Source organism: Phacochoerus africanus, chromosome 3 (assembly GCF_016906955.1).
Source record: "Phacochoerus africanus isolate WHEZ1 chromosome 3, ROS_Pafr_v1, whole genome shotgun sequence".
In the NCBI taxonomy this organism is placed as follows: Eukaryota; Metazoa; Chordata; class Mammalia; order Artiodactyla; family Suidae; genus Phacochoerus; species Phacochoerus africanus.
This window is the reverse complement of record NC_062546.1, coordinates 15943815-15970882: the sequence shown is the minus strand read 5'-3', so window position 1 is coordinate 15970882 and position 27068 is coordinate 15943815. Positions and strand designations below refer to the sequence as shown.

Genomic DNA, 27068 nt, shown 5'->3' with positions numbered 1-27068 from the left:
CACTCTCAGGGAGTCTGATTCAGCAGCTCAGAGGCGGGACCCCAAGATCTGTATTTGTAACAAGTTCCTGGCGAAGCTGATGTACAGCCAGGGAAAGAAACACGGGCAAGGAGCCAGTCAGACCTAATGTTTCATGACTTGATGTGTGTAAAACTCCCTATCAAGCAGTAGTACCTATTTTTAAAAGCTGTGATTAAAGGGACTAGGAAAGTAAAGAGGAAATAATGACAATCCCAACAAAGCCCCTCTCGACCCCCTTCCTCACTTACCAAACTGCATCAGCGATTTTGCTCCCTGCTTGATAAACATTAGTCCACCTAATCCTCAAACGCCCCTTATGAGGTTGGTAATATTGCCCCCATTTTACAGATGAGGAAGCTGAGGCACAGTGAGGTGACTTTCCCAGGATCACAAAGCCAGTGAACAGTGGAACCAGGACTGAAAGATCTAGGAGTTCCTGTCGTGGCTCAGGGGAGACGAATCTGACTGGCATCCATGAGGATGCAGGTTCCCTCCCTGGCCTCACTCAGTGGGTTAAGGATCTGGCGTGGCTGTGGCTGTGGCGTAGGCCAGCAGCTACAGCTCCAATTCAACCCCTAGCCTGGGAGCCTTCATATGCCATGATTTGGCCCTAAAAAGACAACAGAAAAAAAAAAAGAAAGAAAGAAAGAAAAGAAAGATTTACCGCACCAGGCACCAGAGCCTGTGCTTCCCTCACTCTCCCCGGAGCATCCTTGCTTCATCACCTCCCTCCTGAGGATGAGGACGACCCAGGAGCCCTGATCGAGTGCCCCGCCTGGCCTGAGGCGACTCTGTTGCTCCTGCCCCACCCACACTGGAGACGACCTCGGGCCCCACACTCACTTGCCCTCGGAGCCGTAGCTGTTCATGCTGTCCTCGATGGACTCGTGGCTGGCCTGGCGCAGCGTCCGGCTGGGCATCTCCACCGCCAGGCCCGTCTCTGTGCTCCTCTGGATGGCCCCCTTCAGCCTCCGGTTGTCCCCTTCTGGGCAGAAGGGCCAAGAGAGATGGGGAGAGAGACACAGGGTGGGAGGGGACAGAGAGACCAATCCTCTGGTTAGTGTTTCAACGGCTGGTGGCTGTCCGGCTTCAGCCTTCATCCCCCGCCCCCGCCCCTGGTCCATCAACCTCCTCCCACCAGTGGCCTCACCAGCCCCCTCCCTCCCTGGGGACAGCCAGGCCCTTTACACCCACCCAACAAACAGCATCCCATGAGTTCTCTCAACTGGTGGGTTCATTTACATCAACTTTTTTTTTTAATTGAGGTAGAGTTGATTTACAATAATTGTGATAGTTTCGGGTGTAGAGCAAAGTGGTTCAGTTTTTTTTTTTTTCGAGTATATTCCATTATAGGTTGTTACAAGATACTAAATATAATTCAACGCTATACAATAAATCCTTGTTGCTTATCTATTTTATATATAGCAGTTTGTATCTGTTAATCCCATATTCCTAATTTGTCCCTCCCTCCCTCTCCCCTTGGGTAACCACAAGTTTGTTTTCTGTGTCTGTTGAGTCTGTTTCTGTTTTCTATAGAGATTCATTTGTAATATCTCTAGATTCTACATATTAAGTGACATCATATAGGACTGCTCTTTGACTTGCTAAGTATAATATTCTCTAGGCTCATCCCCCATGTCATTTTTCTTGAATTGACTTCTTCCCTGCCATCTTCTCCACATCATTTCCTTCCTCCTCAGCTACTATTTATTGAGCAGCTTCTACGTATCATATTATTTGCCAAGTGCTTTTCATGGATTGAGACCTGGGTTTCTCCACCTCGGCATAAGTGGCAACTTGGATGGGTTATTGCTTTGCTGTCAGGCACTGTCCTGTGCATTGCAGGAGGTCTCACCATATCCCAGCTTCTACCCACTAGATGCTAGTGGCACCCTCCCCTCCCCCAGTCCATCTGTGGGCAGTCAAACATGTCTCCAGATGCTGCCAAATATCGCCTGGGGTGGGAGGACATAAATCACCCAATTGAAAACCACCAAATTATCTCTTTTTTTTTTTTTTGTCTTTTTAGGTCTGCACCCGCGGCATATGGAGGCTCCCAGGCTAGGGGTCTAATCGGAGCTGCAGCTGCCGGCCTACGCCACAGCCACAGCAACACCAGGTCTGAGCCACATTTGCGACCTACACCACAGCTCATGGCAACACCAGATCCTTAACCCACCGAGCAAGGCCAAGGATCGAACCCACAACCTCATGGTTCCTAGTTGGATTCATTTCCACTGCGCCACGACGGGAACTCCCAAGTTATCTTTTTAATTTAATTTTTTTTTTTGAGGAGGGAGGTGTTCTTTTTAGGGCCACACCCGCAGCATATGGAAGTTCCCAAGCTAGGTGTCGAATCAGAGCTGCAGCTGCCAGCCTACACCATAGCCACATGGGATCCAAGCCATGTCTGCGACCTATACCACAGATCACAGCAACACCAGATCCTTAACCCACTGAGCAAGGCCAGGGATGGAACCCGCATCCTCATGGATACTAGTCGGGTTCATTACCACTGAGCCACGACAGATAACTCCCCCGAGAACCACCAGTTTAGACCACCGGCTCTGAAACCAGAATGGCCAGGTTTAAATCCTGGGCCTTGTTCTCACTGGCTATGAGACTTTGGGCAAATTCCTGGCCTCCCTGTGCCTCCGTTTCCTCGACTGTAAAATGGGAGAAGGACCAGTTATTGTGAGGACGACGGCCCCTGCTTGTCTGCTCCCTCCCTGTGAACACCCTCTCCTCCGCGGGCAGCTCACATCTTCGCGCAAACATCACTTGCCCCAAGCTCCCCCTGAGCACCTCCCAGCCCCTCCCGTCCCCGGCCCCTCTCCACCCGGCACCCTTTCTTCCTGACACTTCCCTCCCCTGACCTGTTCTCCACTGCGGGTTTGCTGACTAGCTTCCTCCAGGCAGAAGGTAAACTCTGTGAGGACAGTGAACTTCACTGTGAAGCCCCAGGGCTGAGAACAGAGTCCAGCCATTGCGGGTGCTCAGTTCATAAGCGCTGGATGAACAGGTGTCCGCCCTGAGAGTGGTCTTAATTCTCAGCCACCCAGGATGCAGCTGCTCGTGCTCTCCCCACTTCAGCACCGAGGACACGAGGTGAAGGCACAGAGGTTAAGGGACTGGCAGTGGGTGGAGCCAGAAAGCAGGGGGATGGAGGGGTCTGACCCTGGGAGGACCTCTGGGCTCTAGACTCCACAGCCTGGTGAGCAGGGCAAGCTTTGCATCTCCCACCAGCCTGGAGGGACTGTGGGTTCGCTGGAGGTGGAGGCAGATCTTTAATGGGAGCTTCCCTACCTCCCCCCGCCCCCAGAGTCTGAGGTGGGCTGACATCCGGCAGGGCCTTCACTATGCCTGCTGACTGGCCCACTGGGGGACAGCAGCGCCACCCAAACCCCATCATCCTGCTCAGCAAGAGGAATGGGGGCACTGGGTCTGCGTGCCGGGAAACAGGGCGATGCCTCCTGCTGGCCTTCTCCTGGCCTCCCTCCACCAACTCAACAGTGGCGTCCTGGTTTTTCCATTCTATAGAATTTTATATCTCGGTTTTTCCCTTCATGAGTTGTTTCCTAAGTCATCAAAATTTCTCATAAACACTGCAAGGGTTGCAAAATCCTCCTTTTTATGGATGTGTGATAATTTAACTATCTCCTGTTGTTGAGTATTTGTTTCTAGTTTATCCCTGTCAAAAATAAATTTGAATTTCTTGGAAAAAAACAAAACATGACCTGCACATGCGCACTGAGATACAGACACTCTGTGTTTCTCAGAGTGTGGGCCCACGTGTTCCTCTCCTACATGGAGCTGCGTAATTCAGACACACAGATGCTCACATACTCAGAAAATCACACGCGCACACACACACAGGGACACACATGCGAAGACACAGTATGGGAATGTACGTGTAAGTCTCCATATCTGTGTGTTGCCACGGGTCTCCACACGTCTGTCATTCTGTGTTTGAGGCTACATGGGCACGCATGTCTGGGCATGTGCCAGGCACACACAGACTCGTAATGGTAAGAAGCATACACCATCCCACTCAAGAACGCACACAGAGAAACTGAGAGTGGTGCGTGTGTACTCGCGTGCGTGCATGACCTCAGGTGTTTCTGAACACGAGGGGGAAAGCGTGGCCCTGTGACGGTTTCCCTTCATTCCTTCATCCCTTCGCCCGCCTTTGTTCTTTCCCTAATTTGTATCTGAAGTTACCCCCTTCCCAACATTTCTGCTTTTCTGTGTCAGACGCAGAGAAAGATTCAGAAATGCAGACTCACAGGCAGAGAGAGACATCCCTACACACGCACACCCACGCACACACAGAAGTGGAGTCACGTCCAAGGACAACCCCCTCCCTACCCTGGTCCCCTGCAGGCAGGCTGCAGACAACTGCCTGGGATCCTCACCCCCCTCCCCACTGCGCCCCGTTCTGGAGCCCCACCCAGCAGCGTCTGACACATTTCTCCCCAAAGAGGGAGGACCAGAGACGCCAAACAACCTAGTCCCCACGGGGCTGGGGTGGGGGGAGGTTTGGAGAGGTGCGTTTCACGTCTGTGCAGCACTTGACAACCCCAAAGCCCTTCACAGCCAGTACCCCACGTGGGCCTCGGAACAGCCCTGGTTCACCATGCAGGCGCGCCTGGCTTTGCTCAGATGGCCTAGGCAGAGTCCCAGCTCTGCAACCAGGGGCTGTGGGACCCCGGGCAAGTCGGGCAGCACCCTGACATGCCGCCTTCCTCACCCTGCAAGTCCCGAGTCTGGGGACCACATCTGTACCCAACCACACCACACAGGGCCACCCTCTCACCTCATCCATCCAACCTTCCTTTTGTCATCTCTTGCTGATGACTCACTCACAGTCCCCAAAGTGACTGTCCCAATGCGTCCCCACTCTCCACCCCGTAACCCCATCCATCCTAATAGGTGACTTTTCTCCCACTTGGCTGAAAAGATGCATCTCTTGGTCTTGCTCTTTCCTTTTCTTAATTTTTTTTGGGGGGGTTATAGTTGGTTTACAATGATCTGTCCATCTCTGACTTGCTCTTTCTTTCTTCCAAATTTCACCATCCTCAGACCTTTCCACCTACCCCCTCGGCCTGCCCTTGCTCTGAAGAGGAAGGAGTGATCCTTGTCCCGGCCCAGGCTGATCGGCCCTTGTCCTCTCCAGCCCACCTCCTCCCCGCTCACTGGGACCTCCTCCCACCATCTGAACTTTCTGGGCCTTGAATCCACCACCTCTTGGTCTTCTGGCTCCTTCCACCCTTCCTGCAAAGCCTGCTCAAGGCTTCACTTCCTCCCCCACCCCCTTTAGCCAACCAACTCCTTCAGGGAACAGCCTCTGGCCTTCGTGTCCCCAACCACACACGGCCTCCTCTCGCTTCCCCACCACCACTCCAATCGCACGCCTGTCTCCAGTGACTCCGCTCGAGGGCCTTATCTCAGCTCCCAACCCCAGAGAACAGCACTTCCCCTCACGCAACAAGCACTTACTGCCCTCCTGTTTGGTAGGGAGCCCTCAGGAAGATGTTACACGTACTTCCAAGGGCTGATCTCCACCTTCAGCACACACGATGGGAGAGAGGGAGGAGTCCGAGCCCCTGCTCCAACCGAGCGCCACAGGAGCCCAGAAATAACAGATCCTGGGGTGACCTGCTCTAGCGGACAATGCTGCTGCTCCACTCACACCCCCACACACCTCCTTTCCTCTCACTGTGAGGTCCTGCCACGCTGGCTTCTGAAGGCCACTGCCTGCCAACTTTGGAGGAGTTTGGTTTTATTTTTATTTATATTTATTATTTTTATTTATTTATTTATTGTCTTTTTAGGGCCGCACCCGTGGCACATGGAGGTTCCCAGGCTAGGGGTCTAACTGGAGCTGTTGTTGCTGGCCTGCACCACAGCAGTGCCAGATCTGAGCCACATCTGCGACCTACGCCACAGCTCACGGCAACACCAGATCCTTAACCCGCTGAGCAAGGCCAGGGATCAAACCTGCATCCTCATGGGGATGCTAGTTAGATTCATCTCCGCTGAGCCAAGATGGGAACTCTGAGTTTGTCTTTAGATCTTTCTTTTAGGCTCCTGAGCCCATTTTTCCCCCCACCAAGGCAGAAGCAGAAGTGCCTGGGAATTTGTGGCCCCTGAGCCCCTTACCCAAAGCCTAAATGGAACAAGAGGATGAACCCTTGGGTCCTTTTCCTCAGGTGAGACAACCCTGAAGCATAACTCGGTTTAAGAAGAGCCCTGCCTGCAGGAGGGGCTGAAGCTGCCCCTGTGGACTCTGCCCAAGAATACAGCCCTGCTCGCTTTCTGTGTCCCCAGTCTTCTTGGGGAGCACTTCCTTCATGCATCACTTGCACACAAATCTCATCTCAGGGTCCTTTTGGGGAAAAATGACCTAAGACACTTGGCTTAGCTGGCACCCTAAGGAAGCCTAGGTTCAAAAATCTTCACACAGGTGGGTTCCAGCATCACAATGACTATACCATTCCCTCCAAGAAGTGCCGCGATAAAAAGAGCAGCTGCACAGTGAGTGCAGGCGTGGAAGAGGGCACACCTTCCCAAGGGATGGTGAAGACAGCAAACAAGAGATTCTGTTGAGTGTGGTTATCATAACACTGCACTGGAGGCCTGGAGTCTGAGTCCTCTAAACTTTGCGTACCAACTGTGAACCTGCCCTCAAGGCTGGCCACTGTGGTGCTTAAGTAAATGGAGTTTGGGTGACCTATTTTTGGCTGCCCACTCCCAGCGGTGGCACCTTGTGGGTTCTAAGGCCCTCCTCTCCCAACTGCTGCCGAGTGTGAGATGGGTGGCAGGGAGAGGCAGCAGGCAAGAGTGTGTAGACAGCCAAAGTCTCACCAAGAGGCAGCAACAACCTGGGGTACCAAGGCCACTGTGTGCCAAACTCACACCTGATGCTGGGGACAGAAGAGGAAACAAGAGTGCAGGGCAGAGCGGGGGTGGGGTGTCTCTGCCTCCATGGAGCTCACAGTTCAGAGGGGGAGGCAGACAGTAAACAGATGATCACACTGATTAATCACGAGTGTGTTAAGTGCTTTAAGGAGCAAGTACAAGATGTAATGATAGCACCCACTGCAGGCTGGCGGGACGGAGAGTAACAGGCTGCTGACTACTTCGTCCTTCAAACGACAGTCACTTCAGACCCCTCCCTTGGCCTCTGTGACAGTGAATTCTGGTAGACCCCCTCTCATCTCTCAGACCACTGCCCCCATCTTTATACCTGTCAGGCCCTCACCGTCCAGTCTTCAGGTTCTCTCTCTCTCTCTCTCTCTCTCTCTCTCTCTCTCTCTCTCTCTCGATCCTTCCCCTTGCTGATCTCATTCCCCTCCTACAACGTAAGGACCAAGCCGCCCTAGGGAAAGGGATCCTACGCCACAGTCTGCAGCCTTAACTCTGTTGAGAGCAATACTTTCAAGTGCATTCTGGACAGCGCCACCCGATGGTGAGCAGGATCCTTGAAAGCAGCTTGGCCAAAACTAAACCCATCCCAGGCCCCATTTCCCCCGTCAATTCCTTCTGAGGTTCCCAATTTCCCCACACGCCCAGGCTCAGAACCCCTAACAACCTGACTTTCCCCAGCCCCTCATTAGATGCCAGGTCATATAAAGTCTTAGCCCTTAATATCTCTTATCTCTCTCCTTTTCTGCCTATTTTCACACCCAAACACCATAATCATCCCAAATCGAAACTATTTTAACAGCCTCCTGCTTCCAACCCACCCACCCAACAAGTCATTAACAGATGAACTATCCTAAAATAACACTTCATACCAAGATCCCTTCCTAGTAATTCATAAATTCACAAAGAGTCAGAAAAAGTACACAAAGACAGACACAAAGAGGTTTCCCATAGTATCATCTACACCAATGAAGTGCTGGAATTAACTGTCTGTCAACAGGGAACGGGTTTACTAAATGACACAACTCCACACACACACACACACACACACACAAATACTGTGCAAGTGTTAAAAAGAATCATCTGGACCTACATCTACAGTGACATAGAAAGATTGCCTCAACAGTCGGTGAAGTTAAAAAAGCATGTTGCAGGACAGTATGTAAAACCATTTTTGCAAAGCTATAGATAGTGTAGCTTTATCTTTCTGTTTATGCAGAGGCACAGAAAAATCTGGGAGGATATGAACCAAACCGTTAATGGAGAATAACTGTAGGGAAAAAGACTGCTAGAGGCGGTGTGCGGATGATTCTTTTTTATAACTTTTCAGTCTAAGATATATACAGCAAACTGCACAAACCTTGAGTACACAGCTCGATAAATCTTCACAAGGGAAACACACCCATGTAACACAGCCACCAAATGAAGAAACAAAGCACTACCAGGATCCCCAAAGCCCACTTGGGCTCAGTCTTCCAGGCTCTATCTCACTCCGCAAGAGAAGCCACTATCTTGACCTCAAGCATCAGATGTTAGTTTTGCCTGTTTTTCAACTTTAAATACAGAGCATGGCCTTTTTTTATTGGCGGGGGTGGGGGAGCTTCTTCTGCTCAATGCTATGTTGACTTATGAGATCCAACCATATTGGTCAATGTAGCTGTAGACTGCTTACTATCACTGCTAGCATTCCACTGTGTGAATATACTGTACCACAATCTATTCATCCACTGTACCCTTGATGGGCATTTCATTTTTTTTTTTCTAGTTTGGCCATTTTTTTTTTCCAGTTTGGGGCTCTTAGGAATAATGCTGCTATGATGACTTCAGTGCATGGCCTTTGGTAAATATTTCACCTGTGTCTCTTGGAAATATACCTAAGGGTGGAATTGCGGCGTTCTAGGGCATGTCACAGGCATCTGTTCAGCTTTAGCACACATGCTGCCAAACGATCTTCCAAAGTTGTTGAATGAATGTACACTCCAGTCAGCCCATCACAGAGATTTTTATTTCTCTTTCATATGCTGCCAGGTCTTTTGAATGTCTTATAGTTAAATGTATTAATTCTAGAATGAAAATGAAGGTAAAATACAAGTTTATAAATAAATCACAACTTGACTCTTGCCATGATCCTATTTAAAACCTTACAATGGCTCCCTTGCCTGTCAGACGAGGTACAACCTTCACACCCAGGCATTCACGACTCTCCACGATCTGAGTCCCTCCCCATCCGCTCCTGCTTTCCTTCTCAGTCTCCACACCACAGCCCAACCAGGCACCTCTTTGCTCCCTGTGCATCCTTAATAACATCCTCATCCCCATTTTCTCTACTTTCCTGCCTTCCTAACCTTCCCTGTCAAAATTCTAACCATCCTCCAGAATTAAGCTTTAAATAACAGTTTATCAGGAACTCACCGATCTCTCAGGGCTGTTGTGAGGATTAAATACAATAAGGTAATGTAATAATATAATGACATTTAATCCTCAGGACATCCTAGGTGGGCTGTGGCAGACAATAAGCACTCAGCAAAGGTGGTTATTATTAAGATTCTCACTACCACTGTGCCAGGTGCCATGCCAAGTGTTTTACGTAGGTATGTTCTCATTTAAGTTGTGAGTGAGATAGCTACTATCTCATTTTATAGGGTAAATAAAGCTAAGTAACTTTTCCAAGGACACACACAGCTACTAGTGGCAGAGCTGGAATTCAAGTCCATGTCTTTCTGACTCCAATAACCATGTGCTTTTGTTTTTTTGTTTTTGGGCCACACCCAGAGCATGCAGAAGTTCCCAAGCCAGGAACTGAATCCACGCCACAGCAGTGGCAACACTGGATCTTTAACCCATGGAGCCACCAGGGAACTCCTCCAATAACTGTTTTTGATGAACTACTGAACTAAACTCACTATATGCTACCACAGAACTCAAATGCCATCTCTTCCACAAACCTTTCTCTGATCAGACTCCTTGAGATCTAGGGGCACTTTACCTTCACCTCTGTTGGGGTGTCTCTTCCACTGCACCTTGAAACTCAGTCCCTGGTCAACCAGGCGATGGCTATGTCTGTTATGTAAGCTCATCCTGCCTTTATTTCCCTTCAGCACCACGGACAGCAATCAGCACAGCCATCCTCCCGCTGACAGTGTTTAACTGAATTGCTTTTATTTGTAGTGCATGTCCTCAAGTGCAAATTCTCCAGTAAAGAAGTCAGTCAGTCTCATTCGTTTGTCCACAACTGAATACAAATGTGTTTAAGGTACCTTCTTCCAAAAGCAAGTGTTCATAAAAGAATAGGATAATAAAATGATTATGATGACAAATTATTAGATGCCATGATTTTTAGCATTCACCCTGTACCAGACACTATTTTATATATGTATATATATACACATACACATCATATATTAATACATAAATTATAACATGCAAATTGTAAATTAAATATGTAAATATATACTTGTTTAAATATTTATATATGTATTTATGCTTACATAAAATTTAGCCATAATAACTCTGAGAGTCAAGTACCATTGTCCTAATTTTACAAAAAGGAACAAGGCTTAGAGCAGTTCAGCAACTTGCCCAAGGTTACACCAGACAAGAGAGCTCATTTTAAACCCAAATCTTTGTGAAAACAGATCTTACACTCAACCACTAGAGATCTCGGGAATGTGGTGGCAGGAAGGAAAGAATACCACCATTCTCCACCTTGGCATTGTATCCAAGACGGGTCTTTACAGCTTTGTTTTCCAGACGAGGACCCCAAAGCTGAGAGAGGTTACACGTCCCACTGCAAGTCCCCAGGCTGTCCAATCCCTGACCACGTCACTGACCAGGGTGTAATCTCGTCTCCGGGAAGAGGCCTCTCCGGGTCCACATCATAGCCTGTGAAGCCCTCCAGACACAAGAGCTCTGGGTCAGCAGGTTATTTCAAATCAGGGTGATCCCCCGGGGCGCATGGCTTTCCTTCCCCACAGCCACTGACCGTCTCGCCCCTCCGAGATAAATACCCTGGAGGCTGCTGCCTCCTCTCCCTTCAATGGCCAGCCTCCAGCAGGCCTAGCTATTCCCAGGGACCTCGCGCCTCACATGTCTCCCCTGCCCAGGTCTTAAAATGCAGCTGAAAATCAAGGGCTGAGCTGACGTACAGCCCTGATGCTGCCTCTGGCTGTGTCTCCAAAGGCCGGCCAAGGAAGCGCAAACCCCGAGTGAAAACCCTTTCCTCCTCCTCTCTCCAGAGCTGCCTTCCCTTAAAATCAGAGAAAATTTTATTTGAAGGGAACCTAGGGTTCACCCAGACCCACGCCCCTCAACGGAGGCTCAGAGAGGGACAGGAGAAAAAGACCCTGTGGGCACTGGGATTCGGGCCTCCTGACCGCCAGCCTCTCAGCTCCTTTTTCACAGTGAACATCCATATCCACCACCATTGCTGGAGCATCTTCAAGAGGCAGCAAAGCCTAGTGGCTAAAAGGACAGATGACAAAGCCTGATGGCCTAGGTTATAAAGCTGGGCCCAGTCACTTTATTAGCAGTGTGACCTTAAGCAAGTTACTTAACCTCTCTGTGTCTGTTTCCTCCTCTTCAAAAAAAAAAAAACAAAAACAAAAAAGGAAAAGGAAAAGACCATAGGATGTTTATGAGGATTAAATGAGTTTATGTTTGGTTTTTATTTTCGAAGTACTTAGATGAGGGCCTGGCACAGAGTAAGAACTACTTAGAACATGACATATAAGTATTTGTTAATTAACTAAGTACACTGTCTCCATGCCTCCTTCTGGGGACACAAATTCGAGCCTGCTGTGCATCGCCAAGGTCACAGCTCACACCCTCACCTACCCCTGCCTGGATCACCACTAGAGTCAGTTAACTCAGGGGCTCCCCACAGTTTTGAATATGTCGAGAAATCAGTCAAAACACAGACTCCCTGGTCCTCTGTCCTGGTCCTGGGGGTTCTGGTTCAGTGGTCTAGGGAGGGGACCTCGAATCTGTAGGTTTAGGAAATCCCCAGGTAACTCACCACTAGGTCAGCTGATCAGCCTCTACTCTCACTGGCGTCCCTGTCCCCAGCTGAGAAGTGCCCGTTCTCCTCTCGGGGGCCTGCACAAACTTTCTAAAACTCAGTCGTGAGGATGTCCTCTCTTTGATGTAAAACCTCCAATAGTACCCCAAGGCTGGCAGGATCAATTCCAGCGGCTCTAACATATATCGCCTTTCTGACCTGGTCTCAAGCCACACTCCAGCCTTGTTTTTTTCCCCCTTCTCCAGGGTGCTCTACATTCCACTGTACTGAAAAGTCCACATGATTTCAATATTCCATGTGACTGGCTACCCCCAAATGTCTTAACCATCATCCCGCAGAGGAAATTCTCAGAATTCTCTTCTCCTCTGGAGAAAGGCGTTTCCACAAACTGCTGTTTGTTGAGGTATAATATACAAAAGTGTACAAATACACAGTGTACGACTCCAAGCAGAGAGCTTGATGAGTATCACAAAGTGCACTCGTTTACAGAACCAGCCCCCAGGTCAAGGAACAGAGCAATGTGGAGTTCCTGTTGTGGTTCAGTGGTAACAAACCCAACCAGGATCCATGAGGATGCAGGTTCAATCCCTGACCTTGCTGTTAAGTATCTGTCGTTGCCATGAGCTCTGGTGTAGGTCTCAGATGCCACTCAGATCCCACGTTGCTGTGGCTGCGGCCAGCAGCTACAGCTCCAACTGGGAAGCTCCATATACCGCTGGTGTGGCCATAAAAAAGCCCCAAAAAAAGAAAAAGAAAGAGAGAAAGAAACAGGGCAATGTCCCCAGAAGCCCCTTATGAGTAGCAGTTACTTCCCCTCTAAGACTAGCACTATCCTGGCTTCTAACGGCATAAGTTAGTTTTGCTTATTTTATACTTTTATATACATAGAATCATTTAGAATATATTCTTCAGTGTCTGACTTCTTTCGCTCAGTATTATGCTTGTGATGGGGAGTTCTCTGGTGGTCTATGGGTTAGGACTCAGAGCTTTCACCAATGCAGCCTGGGTTCAATCCCTGTTCTAGGAACTGTGATCTCACATCAAGCCACTACTCAAAAAAAAAAAAAAAATGTGTGTGAGATTCACCCACATTGATTGTTTCATTGCAGTTCATTCATCCTCGTGGCTTTCTTGTCTTACATTGTGTCAATATAACAAAATTATTTTTATTCTTTCTGTTGCTGATGAGCATTTGGGTAGCTTCCCGTTTGGGGATATTACAAATAGCTCTGCCAGAGACATTCTTGTAATGTGTCTTTTAATGACCATCTGTGTACATTTCTTCCGGGCATTTACTTAGGAAGGAAACTACTGGGTTACAGAATATGCATTTGACATGCTCTTTAAATGGGTTAAGCATGATGTGGACTGGAAAGCTTAACACACTAGATTATCCTTAAGCAGGAAGCAATGTAAAGAAATGAGGCTCAGGACTAGAATATTTTGGGAAGGGCAGTGAGAAAACGGTTGATTAACTGTCTATCTGGCTTATATTTATATTTCTCCAAACACAGTATTTGTTAAGTGAATGTATAGAGGGTAGATGTACCCAGGACAGGAGAGGGAGGAGTGAAGAGGGCCTGAAACACAGGAGGCATTCAAAAAGCCATTATAATCAACCTCTTCAAGACTCAGGGGTCAATGCCTCACCGATACCATCTCTCACAAAACTGTCATTATTTCATTGTTTCTAAGACACACATTTTTCAATATCTCTGAAATTAAGATGTGAATGACAACAGAGAGTATATCAGAGTTAAATTCTGACAGGTTTTTATCTCTCTTGGTGGGATATAAAATAAAATAAAGCTGTGACTTGTAATTAGCCAGGGCCAGAGCACTGGGGACTGTCCATGGTGCTGACCAGGGCCTGCAGTCTGGGTTTGCCTGAGGCAGAGGCAGCAGCTCACAGGAAGGGGAGGTCTCAGAACAAAGCAGCCCTAGCGCCCCCCCCACCTTTTTAAAATATTTATTCTGGATTTATTAATTTTTAGTTTACTCAACAGATTGCAATTTTTTACCCTCATTATCTGGTGGTCAAATTTTACCATATTTGTGCAGCTGATGTAAAACTTTGATTACGTTATTTTTTTGGACATGGAATCTATAAAAATGTGCTAATTATTTTTTGTTTTTTAGGGCCACACCCACGGCATGTGGAAGCTTCTAGGCTAGGGGTCCAAATGGAGCTGCAGCTGCCTACACCATAGCTGCATCAATGCTGTGGGATCCAAGCAGCATCTGTGACCTATACCACAGCAACGCCAGATCCTTAACCCACTGAGCAAGGCCAGGGATCAAACCTGGCATTGTTGGTTTGTTGCCACTGAGCCATGACAGGAACTCCTCCTGTTTGTTTTTAAAGCACAATTCCTTCCCATGGGCTTGCTGATGGCTCCAATTCCACCCTTCCATGTAAAGACAGGAACCCCCACTTACTGGGCTCAACTAAAGCCTTTTTTTTTTTTTGTCTTTTTTGCCATTTCTTGGGCCGCTGCCACGGCATACGGAGGTTCCCAGGCTAGGGGTCGAATCAGAGCTGTGGTTGCCAGCCTACGCCAGAGCCACAGCAACGCGGAATCCAAGCCACGTCTGCAACCTACACCACAGCTCACAGCAACGCCGGATCGTTAACCCACTGAGCAAGGGCAGGGATCGAACCCTCAACCTCATGGTTCCTAGTCGGATTCGTTAACCACTGCGCCACAATGGGAACTCCCAACTAAAGCCTTTGATAGGTGCTTGGCATACATCACTTCATCCAAGCCTCACAAGGACCATTATCTCCATTTTCAGAAGAGAAAGGGAGGTTAGTGCACCTGCCCAAGATGGCAAAGTTGTTAAATGGGAGCATAATTCTGGCTCAGTGCAGACCAGAATGTAATTTGCCCTTTAGACCACTTTTTATGGTAGGGGGTGGGGGTGGGGTGAGTGCCACAAAGCTTTCTCCAAGGGGATTTGAAGAGGGAAGAGAGAGAAATCGTGAAGATGCAGATGCAACAGGTGGGAGCCAAGAAGGCAGAGCGCATGGTAAGGATTCGAGAACACTAGACAAGGAGAATGAAGATTTTGAGAGAACCAACTGGGTAATGTGCTCTGTGACTCTAATGGGTTCTGCTCCCAGAAAGAAATGTTACTCTCACTTACCCAGTGAAGTATATATTTATTGAGCTCCTTTCCTATTCCATACTTTTCTTGGCCTCGGGGATTCTAATAAGACATAGCCCTTGTCCTTAAGGAACTTACAGTTAGTGAATGGGGGGAGGAGATGAAACAAAGAGGAGAGGAGACCATTCATTCAAAAAACTCTACGTGGCTATTCAGTACCGGGGCCTATGCTGGAGCTCCAAGTCTACCAGGAGACAGTCATGTAAGGCGGGCAATGTTAACACAAGGTGCATATAATTCAAGGTGCATATAATTCAAGGGCAGAGATATACACAGTATTTTGAGAGCTGAGAAGAAGAGTATTAATACAACACTGGAAGGAGAGGCAGGATCTGGGCTGTAAGGAGAACTATTTCAATGCTACATTAGACTTGACTGCAAATAAAATCATAATTAAAGAGTTTATTGCGGGCAGAAGTGCTACCTTTTGGAAGACTATAACTGAAAGCTTTCTTGACAAGCCAAAAAACACACAGGGAGAAGGCCAAAATTCGGAAGCAAAATGTAACTGAGGACAAAGAGTAAATGAGGACACAGTAAATGCAGATGGGGAAGGGGAGGCCCTACATGCAGCAGGGGTGGCCAGGGGAATGGCCTTCCCTCTACTCCAGTTCCCAGTCTACTGAGGGCCTGGGAAGATTCTGGCATGGGAAAACTTTCTGGGGAAGCAGCATCTCAGCCATCATTGGAAGGAAGACAATTTACCGTCCCCACAAGTTTTCCCAGGAAGCCATTCCAACCAGCTCCTGGGACAAGTTGGGCAAGCTTTGGGAGAAGTTGGGTTGTGAGCAAAAGGTAGAGTCTATGGTCCCATCTGGCGCTAGGAAGCTTCACAATCCACACAGCTTTCAAGGCTTCCAGGATCTGACCCAAACCTATACTACTAGTCTGATGTCATGCACATACCAGGTGTTCCAGCCACACTGGATTACTCATCATTTACCGAACAGCCTACATACTTCCGTCTTCTTAAGAACACAGGCTCTGGAGCCTGAAGAACTGGGTCTGGGACTTGAGAGGCGTCCCTCTGCTACTTTCTGAGTAAACTAAAGAAAGTTACTGAACCTCTCTGAGCCTCAGTTCCCTCGCGAAATGGAAATAGTAATGGAATCCACCTGACATTGTTGTAAGGATTAAATGTACTGGTTAGGGAGGAGGAGGGAGTGGGATGGACGGGGAGTTTGGGGTTAGCAGATGCAAACTATTGCATTTAGAGTGGATAAGCAATGAGGTCCTACTGTACAGCACAGGGAACTATATCTAGTCACTTGTGATGGAACATGATGGAGGATAATGTGAGAAAAAGGATGTATATATATGTATAACTGGGTCACTTTGCTGCAAAGCAGAAATTGAAAGAACACTGTAAATCAACTATAATAAAATATTTTTTAAAGAATTCCTATTTTAGGAGTTCCCATCATGGCGCAGTGGTTAACGAATACGACTAGGAACCATGAGGTTGAGGGTTCGATCCCTGGCCTTGCTCAGTGGGTTAAGGATCCAGCATTGTCGTGAGCTGTGGTGTAGGTCGCAGATGCAGCTCGGATCCTGCATTGCTGAGGCTCTGGCGTAGGCCGGCAGCTACAGCTTCGATTAGACCCCTAGCCTGGGAACCTCCATATGCTGTGGGAGTGGCCCTAGAAAAAAGGCAAAAAGACAAAAAAAAAAAAAAGAATTCCTATTTTATAGACAAGAAAAAGAAGTAAACAGAAGTTAAAAGCATGAAGCTACTTAACAATAAAAGAACTGAAATGCAAAAAAAAAAAAAAAATGTGTTGGTCAGCTCTCCCTAGGTTCTGTTGCAACAACAAGTAACAAGCCCCCCAAATCTCAGTGCTTAGAGAACCATGGTTTATTTCTTGCTCATATTAAATGTCTCTTGCAAGTGAGCTATGGCTCCATCCCATGAAGTCTTCTGGGATCCAAGGTGAAGGAGCAAGCTCTATCTGGAACATGCTAGTCTCATGGCAGAGAGAAAATAGAAATGATAGAACCATGAGATAGCTCTTCTAGTTACTGCACTTTTATCTATGTATGTTTCAAAAACCAAAAAAAAAATTAATATACACAAGACAAGATTAAAAAAAAAAGATGGCCCTTAATAATGTGAAAAGGCCAAAGATGTTGGAGGAAACGGCGAAGCTTTCTCCCCAGGCACACACATCGGCAAGAGAACTCATCAGGCTACCAGATGATCTGCTGTAACGAGGCAGCATGTTAGCCTATTATAGCACAAGTCGGCATTAATTGTAAAATAAATCTTCTCGTGCCCCTTGTGAGGCTGAACTCAAGGACACAGTATACGTACAGTGACTGTCATGATAAAATAAAGGCACTCAGTAAATTCTAGCCACGATTACCAATAATACTGAGATAGATGGCAGTGTCCTCAATTCCCAGAAATTCTCAGAAAGTGAGCTTCTGAGAACTGAAGCACTTTGCCCAAGGTCCCATCGCAACAGAGTGGTAGAGAGACAATGCCAAACAAACCCATCTCATACACATAAAGAGCTGAACTCGAATGTTCACAGCTTGGTGCATAATAGTCAACATGTGGAAATAACCCAAATGTCCATCAACGATGACTCTATAAACAAAATGCAGTAGTATATCCATCTACTAGAATATTATTCAGCCGTAAAAGGAGTGAACAACTGATAAATACTACAATGGAGATGAACTTTAAAAACATGCAAAATCAAAGAAGCCAGTCAATGAAACACCACATATTCTATGCATGTGACTTTTAATATGAAGAATCCATAAAGGTAGAAAAAATAGACTAGTGGATGCCAGGAGCTGGGGTGAGGGGGGACTGGAGCCTGACTGCATAACCCTGTACATATAGTAAAACCCACTGAATTGTACCTCTCTCTCTTTTTTTTCTTTTTTCTTTTTGTCTTTTTAGGGCTGCACCCGAGGCATATGGAGGTTCCCAGGCTAGGGGCAGAATCAGAGCCATAACTGCCGGCCTATACCACAGCCACAGCAATGCAGGATCTGAGCCACATCTGAGACCTATACCACAGTTCACGGCAATGCCAGATCCTTAACCAACTGAGTGAGGCCAGGGATTGAACCCGCATCTTCATGGATACAAGTTGGGTTCATAACTGCTAAGTCACAACAGGAACTCCGACTGCACACTTTAAATAGGTGAACTGAATGGTATTTGAATTATCTCATAAGGCTGTGTGTCTGTGTGTGTGTGATTTCCCAGGCCCTGCTGTTAACCCCTATTCTACACTGACCCCCAGAGAATCAAGGAACCAGTAGTGTCAGGGTGAGTAAAGGCAGGGGCCTCTGCCAGCGGCTGCAGAGGGTTCCAGCTGACCAAGAAGCCAGCACACAAAGCCTGTTGTGAAGACTAGACGAGGCATGGGCCATCTTCAAAGTCCCAGGTCCCCCAGTACCACCTTCCTCAGGCTACACAAGGTCAGCTTTCTTCGGAGTCTATCAGACCCAGAAGAACTAGCCAAGATCACTTGAGACTTGCTGGAACCCCCAGCACAAGTACTTGTCAGAGCAAACCGAACTTAGATGAGCAGTTCTCAGCACCACAGGCTGCTGGTAAAGCTGGTCTTCAAGGAGCACACCCGCTTTCCTTCCACCCAACTCACCCAAATCCATGGTTGCTTAAAATCCAGTCCCTCTCAGCACCACTCCACAGGGGGGCACTTGACCTGGAGCCTTCCTAAGGCTTTCCAAGTGAGAGTCTCCCTAACACACCTGCTTAGTGCTTGTGGGGGGGTCTCATAATCGCTGGATGGAAATTCTTCCCTTTAACTTCAAACAGTTTAAACAAATCCGTCCCTTAATCTGACCTTAGCAGAGCTGCAGAACAGCTGGGCCCCATCCTGGCTAAAGAACCTAGGTTTCTTTCTACTCCCCCAGATGAGAGCAAGGGACCAAGGCCGTCTTCTAAACTTGCAAGGGTGCCTGGCACTCAGCGGGTACTACATACACTTTCAGGAAATCAGCTGCCACACAAATTCCAGCCCTGTGCTTCTCAAACTTTAACATGCAAATGAGTCACCACGGCATCTTGATAAAATGAAGATTCTGATCCGGTAGGTCCGGGTGAGGCCAGAGCTTCTGCGCCTCTATCAACTCCTAGGTGAGGCTGATGCTGCTGATCTGTGGCCCACACTTTGAGGAGCGAAACGCTGGTCCATCCCACTCACTCTCTTTTCAAATTTCTTGGCCTTTCTTGGCTGAGAAGCTGCTGGAAGCTATTCTCACTTCCTGTAGAAAAGTACCTGTCAGCACCTATACACAGTATGTTGCATCAAATTTTGATCCTTGCAGTCCCTGGCTTAAAAACCTTTCTTTTGGACAGAAAAACCTTAGTTCTCATGGAAAAGAGGACACAGTAGGGGACAGAGGGGGATAAGTCCTAACAGAGTTAGGATCCTGGGTCTGGTACTAGCTCCACTACGGACCTCCTACGTAACATCAGAACAAGTTTCTGCTCCTCTCTGAGCTTCAGTCCCACCATGAGGGGACTGGACTGGATTATGATGACAAATAGGTTTTCTCTTTTTTGCCAACGCTGGTAGCTGTCGCCTAAAATATCCCGTGTTAAGAATTCTTAGACTGTGTCTGGATTTGGCAGAAAAGGGTGCTGTGATTGATTGGTGATACCTGCCATGGTCCCAGGAAAGAGAGGCCTTAATGGATTGGTGATGTCTGCCACGGTCCCAGGCCTGGAGGGCTATGGGCTTCCTGCCAGGTATCCGGCCTGCGCGCTGGAGGGCCCTTCCAGCTGTGACATTGTGTAACTCATTTCAAGTCATCCCAGATTGGGGAAAGTGAGGACTGGGCCTGTCCTCAAGGGGGCAGGAAGGGATCATTCTTTAAGCTGCTGGCTTCTCAAATGCCACCCTGCAGCCCCCTTTGAGACGAGGTAGCAGAATCCCTGCTCCATGGCAGAGAAGGACAGCATGTCCTTGCGCTCCCATCCTCAGTTATTTTTAACTCCAAGGACAGAGGCGCAGGCAGACGCTCAAGTACAGAAGGGCTCCAGCGGGCCACCCAGCCTCCTAGGGAGGGGAAGCCACCACCCTCCCACCATCGCCAAGTTGCTCCACTGCTGGCCAAGTGAGAGTCAAGGCAAAAGCTGCCAAGGGACAGAGGAGGGTTCCTCACCTCCCACAGGAATTCCTCCATGGCTCCACCCTCCCTTGTGCGACTGCAGACCCTCTGCCAGCCCCTCTCCCACCGCCCCCTGTATCTGTTCATTCATGTGTGCAGTCCACACGTCCCTGCTGGGCCCTGTACTGGTGCGGAGAACACAGCCTTGGGCAAGAGAGCTGGGGGGTCCTTGCCCACCAGGCCCTTTCAGTCCAGGATGGAAGATGGACCACAAACAGGATGGTGTTTATAATTCGGTAGTTATAACTGCAGTAAGTGCTCGGAAGAGAACATCCCTGTGGTGACCCCACTCCACTCCCCAGGCCTGTGAGTTCTTCCTCAAGAGCTGGGATGTTCTTCGTCTTTCTATCCCTAGACTCGAACATGAAGCCTGGCCCAGAGAAGGGTTCGCACAGGAAATATTCATGGACTGAACATATTACCTAGGAGACCTCATGTGGAGTTTGAAGACTCTATGGGAGCCAGTCTCAGACTCAGGAGATCCACTCGCTCATTCGTTCACTCGCCGAGCATCTTTCTGAGCACCTTCTATACGTCAAGTACTGCTCTAGGCACTGGAGCTAAAGCAGGGACAAAACTAAGCGAAGCCATGTCCTCCTAAAGCTCCGATCCAGGAGAGGCAAGCAAACGACAAAGCCCACATGAAGGCGCAGCGGCATCCGAAGGAGATGAGGGGAGGGATGGGTGCTTTGGCTTTAGACAGAGGTCAGGGAGGCCTCATTATGATTCGTGAAGGAGGTGAAGAAGTGAGTGCCATGGACATCTGGGGTGGGGGTTAGAGCTGCCAACACAGAGGACAGAAACAAACAGATCCAGAGGTGGATTCCTATCTGGTATGCCCAACAAACAAGGAGGCCGGAGCGGCTGGAGCAGAATGAGCAGGGGGAGCAGGGGGAGATGACGTTTGAGAAGATGCAGCAGGTGAGGAAGAAGGATGGATGTGGGGAGACAGACATACTGTGCATCAAGCCTGGCACAGAGTGGCTGGAAACAATGGTGAGGATGACAAGGACGACGACGACGATGGGGAGGATGGTGACGCAAGCAGCTAGCACTCACCGGGCACTGGCTATGTGCAGGGTGCCATGCTACTCAACTTACACGGATCCATTTATTGAATCCGCCCAAGAACCCATGAAAGAGCTGCCTTATCACCCCCATTTTACAGATGGGGAAACTGAAGCTCAACAAGGTTTATGCTACTTGGAGGTGGCAGGGCTGGAACTGAATGCTGCCAGTCTGGGGCCACCGCCTGCTATTTCCTGATCACACCAGCCTTCTGTACAGGCTCTGTACCAGTTTTCTTCCTTCCCAGAGTTCTCAACTTTGTGGACTTCTTCAAAGATCTTTCGAGAGCTCTTTATCTCCATTTTTTTAAAATTCTGGTTTTTCTCCAAAAAAAAAAAAATACCGATGCACAGTGATACAACTTGTACATAATTTCAAGAGGTTCAAGGGGGCAACTTCTGGCCCCAAAAGGAAGCACTTTATGAACATGTGTAGCAAAAGCAAGGATTGTCAGAGTTGTCCCAAGAGGCAGGAGGAGTACATGGGTTCCTATTAGATCAGCTAAATATTCTTCTACATTTTGTCAAAAGCCTACTGAGAGCAAGGCACTTACAGATCCGTTGAATTTCATTTAACCCTGAGGTGATTGTTACGCCCTCTTTACAAATTCAGACACTGAAGCACAGAGAGGTTAAGTGACTTGCCTAAGGCCACACAGCTGGTATTTGGCAGAACTGGAATCTACTCTAGATGTGGCTGGCCCCAGACCTCCATCTCTATTCCAAACAGCCTCCTTCAGGATTCCTGAATTGCACCCCTTATGTTCCCAGAGAGGGCAAGAAACGCAGGGTCTGATAGCTAAACATATCGAGAGTGGGCTCTAGAGCTATACTACTCAATACAGTAGCCACGAGCCACAGGGGACCACTGAAATTAATTACAATTTTTAAAAACTGAGAATTTGGTTCCACAGTCACCCTAACTACAGTTAAACTGCCAAATGGCCACATGTGGCTAACACCTGCCATTTGGACAGTGCAGATACAGAACATTCCATCGCAGAAATTGCTATTGGACAGCACTGGCCTAGAACTTGGGCTCTTGACTCTCAACCCGGGATTTTCCCACCACCAGAGGCTATTAGAAATTCAGTGTGCCTGATCACCGAAATAGATGGAAGGGGACATAGGAACAGGGCAGGGGAAACTGCGCAAAGGAGGGGGCAAACTCGGAAAGGCTTGGAAGAGGGAAGCTTAAGTCGACGTGGTACAGAATGAAAGTCACGAGAGCCACTGGCTTGGGACCCACCTTACCAGCAACAAAGCTGCCTATATATCTGATTACAAGGACCCTCTGCTAGCTACATTTCTTACTGCCTTGTTGATGTCTGGCCCCAAAAGGAAGCATTTTCTAATGCTGCAGTAATGGGGGCCATTTCCTTACTGGGGATGGAGAGAGAGAGAGCCAGTGGGAAGCGAGCCGGCTGCACAGCCAGTGTCCTGAGAGAGGACACTGTGACTGAAACTCCTGCTCACTTGCCTGGGACAGGAAGGAGGCCGAGAGCAGGGAGCATTCTGCAGTCAGCCTGGGACCCAACAAATCTGGTGGGGCCCAGATTCAGGGACGCCATGCCATGGGCACCAGGCAGTGACTCAGGGTGGAGGGGGTGCTGCAGACAGTGGACAAGGTGTCAGTGGCACCCACTGCTGCCAGGGCAGATGCGAAGACCTGGAATGCATTCAGGCTGCACATCCAGCTGGGAGAGCTGGCTGAGCTGCCGGACCACATGGTGCTCCCTAAGGACTCCTTTATGCCCGAGATGCTCCAAGGCAACACAGCTGGATTTCTCTGCTGAAACACTGTGGAGAGAGAGAAGAGAGAGGACCATACGGCTGCCCCTAAACTGCCTGACATGAAAGAAACCATGAGGGGGGTGGGGGGAGGCTGGAAGAGCCCCTTAACCCTAGTGGTACCTAATGGTCTCTCCTTCCCTCCCTGCCTTTATAACTAACTGTTGCAAAAACCTACTGAAGGTGGGAGAAAAGAGGAGAATTAGATGGAAGGCATGGATTAAATTCCCAGCCCACCTCTACTGGCTGAGGGGGCTTTAGAAACCCCCAACCCTCCGAGCTTCATCTTCCTGTCAGGAAAAGGTGGGTGATTTCACCACCTACTCCAGTGACTCTGTAAGGCTCCAATCATACTAATCATACTGAAAAGGATGACTGCCATTAGTGAGAACTTTCTGACTCATCACCTACAGCAGGGCATATACTCAGCACTCAGTAAAAACCTTTCAGATGTTGCATTTACCATGTACACATCTTCCGTAACAGTAGTAGCAATAATAATGATAAGAATAAATTAGGGGAGTTCCCATCGTGGCTCAGTGGAAACGAATCTTGCTAGCATCCATGAGGAGACAAACGCAGGTTTGATCCCTGGCCTCACTTAGTGGGTTAAGGATCTGGCATTGCCTCGAGTTGTGGTATAGGTTCGCAGATGTGGTCAGATCTGGCATTGCTGTGGTTGTGGCGTAGGCCAGCAGCTACAGCTCTGATTCGGCCCCTAGCCTGGAAACCTCCAAATGCCGTGGGTGCAGCCCTAAAAAGACAAAAAGAAAAAAAGAATAAATTATTACGGGGTGAGTGCCTTACTACTGTACTAAGTCTGTATCATGCATGTTACTCAATTCCCCCAATGACCCAAGAAGAAAGTGCTATTATTATCTCCTTTTAAGAGATAAGGACACTGAGACACGGAGAGGTTAAGTCATCTATTTAAGGACAGAACCAACATGGTAGGACAAAAAAAGGGAGGGGGAGGCAGGATTTAAATGCAGGTCCGTCTGAATTTAAAAACCTATGTCATTTTCGCCTCTTGAATTAAATAAGTATTTTGTGGGAGTTCCTGCCGCTGGATCCCAGGAGCCATGGGAGGCACCAAAGAAACCCAGGCAGTCCCCTCAAGAAACATGTGGTCACTTACTAACAATAAAACCTTGCTCTGTGCCAGGCATCACACCCGTGGTCCCATATACTCTTCCCAGGCCATCACCTCCCTGGCTTCCCTGTCTCTTCTTTGCCTTTTCCAACTTCAGTGTCCCATCCTCCACGAAGCCTCTCCTGACTCCCAGGACTGGGGACCCCGCTTCCGGCTTATCCGGTGATCACATGAGTGACCACAACCTTGAGGGGCCTGGTGGCGGCTCACTCAAGTCCGTGCGCCCAGGACCGAGGCTCAGTGTGGATGCTCACTAACCATCTGCAGAGAGGGGCTTGACCTGCTCCACAAAGGACGGGCAGAGGAGGCAGCGACGAAAGCAACCACTGCAGGAAGGAAGTAATCCAGGTCACCAGGTTCGGAGGAAACAGGACCTACAAATTCTCCCCGCCACCGTTCAGAAGAAGCCTGGGCTATTTATAGCTCACAAGCCTTCTGCTTCTTGCATTTAAATGCCAGGCCAGGCATGGAATAAAATCCTGGGTAGGTCTGTCAGTTTTTAATTTTTTTTTTTTTTTTTTTTAACAAGAACAGGAGCGGAAAGCTGGGACAAAAATGAACTGGCTATTAGGGCGAGCTGCCTGGTGCTGTCCCTGGTCCTGCCTTGGCAAGTCTGTGGTCTACAATAAATCATGTGGTTCTAGACCTGATCCTAGAAATCAGAGTGTCCCTGTGAGACCAGCCTGTGAAGGTCCTTTAAAGGTGATTTTTAAATAGTGGCTTCAGTTTACAAAACAGTATCATAGTGTGACCCTGCCTTGGTTTATACACACATTCCTGCACACACGAACTGTACACACACGCACACACACATACACACACAACTGAAGACAAATACCCCAAATGGTTAAATATTCTGCTCTTGGATTATAGAGCTGCAGTCATTTTCACTTTCTTTTGGTACGTTTTCTCTGCATTTTCTCAAAGTTTGGGTACAGAGAGCACAGTCTGAGGATGTTAGGCTCAAGAAAACCGGCTCTGCCCTTTGCTAGCCCAGGCAACCTTGAGAGAGGTCCTTCGTTTCCTCATCTGTAAAATGGGAACAGCAACAGGACCCCCCCTCAGGGGTTCGCTCTGAGGACTGTACAAGGCAACAAGCATGAAACCCTAGCACCGGGAACATGGCATGTGCTCAGAAAATGCAAGCTAGAATAAATGTACAAGCGTTTGTAACTTGTGAAAGCACAGATTGTTTTAAGAAACTAAAATGTTAGTCGAAGCAGCTCGTGAAGGGACTAGATGACAGCTTGGGAAGACTCAGAGGCCTGGGTTCCAAACCCAGCGCACCCGAAAATGCACCAAAGGACCCTTCCCTCCACATTCAATCTTGCCTTTCCAACTTTGAAAAGGATGGTAAGAACCCCTTCTCGAAGCTGGGACCCAAAAGGCTTGAAGAGGATGACACAGCTCTGGTTTTCAAGGAGGGCCAGGTCCTGGGCGTGACACTTCAGCCTCTTCCATCTGCCCAGCCCTTTCCTGGCCCCACTTCCGCTCTGCATCCATCGCTTGATGTACTGACAAGGCAGCCAGAAACCTCAGGACGCTCCTCCATGACCACACAGGTCCCCCAAGGGCCTGCAGCACCTCCCTCCAGGTTTGCCTGATAAGCAGTTTCTCACTCTTCAAGGCTGTACTCAGCACCCCCTGCTCAATGGGGTCACCCAGTTATCCGCCCTGCTTGCCTCTCCTCCTTGGTTGAGGGAGGCCCCAAACCTATTCCACACCCACCTTCAGTACCCAGCACCCTGGATCAGGGGGTGGGTAAATACGCTGACTGCAGAGATACCATTTTTTAAAATGAGAATGCCCAGGGCAGAGTAGTGGTTTAGGCCCACAGATTCATTGGGCCAGGCAGACCTGCATTTGACCTTACTATTGAATGACTAAAGATGATGAAACCCTCTTCTCTGAGCCTCAGTTTCCTCATCTGTATAATGGATGTATCAACTGTATCCCCCCCTCGCCCCCATATTCTGTTGCTTTGAAAAGATAATCCAGGTAAAGTGCTCAGAGTACCTGGCATGTAAGAAACACAAAATAAATAGTTGCCATCATGATGAGGATTGTTCTTGAAAATGTAAAACAACTTAATGATTATCTTGAGATCCGAGAGCGTCAGCATGTTCCATTCCGGTCTTGCTCTTGGTTCAAGTCCCGGGGGGGCCTGTCGACTACTGGACAGGTTGTTACCTGCACAAAGGTACCCAACTGAGGTGGGCAGAAATATGGCCCATTTTCACCGGCCAGGCAGTACACCCCATTGGAGTTGGAGAAGGGGGAGCCTTTTTCTAATTCATCCTTCTACAGGTCGGACCATTTTAAATTCAGTCACCTGGGGTGGGAGTGAGACGTGTCCTTTTCTAACTGGCACAAAGGTGCCATACAAGCCATGTGTGCACTGGGCCCGCATGTGGGACCACAGGGGGAAAGGCCATCCCTGGGTGGTCCCCAGTCCCAGTTCAAAGGACGATGCGAAGGCTCCACCCACCATCAGGGAGCTCAGGGCAGGAGTACAATGGAGGCCATCTTACTTCTCCTAAATATTTAAAAGTTATAAATCAGGCTATTAAATAAAATATAGTCTATCCTTCCACTCTGACAAATATGCCTTCATAATGACCTTGAAGACCAGGACAGGTTCAAATTTAGAATCCTCAGAGTTCCATGGCGGCATGTGGAGTGAGGAACTGCCTGGGGGCCCACAGCTGAAGCCCGTCATCCCTTCCCGTCATCCCACCCCTACTCATCAAGGGCCCCCTCTGTACAT

At 48.5% G+C, this 27068-nt stretch overlaps 1 protein-coding gene across 1 annotated transcript in view; it reads right to left on the bottom strand.

Annotated features, from left to right (window-relative positions):
* Window positions 1–27068, bottom strand: part of RIMS4 (regulating synaptic membrane exocytosis 4) — a 67702-nt gene that overhangs the window by 23143 nt on the left and 17491 nt on the right. The window contains exon 2 of the mRNA XM_047771033.1: window positions 865–1003. Within this exon, the coding sequence (XP_047626989.1) occupies window positions 865–1003 (139 nt within the window). The remainder of the gene's footprint in view (window positions 1–864; window positions 1004–27068) is intronic.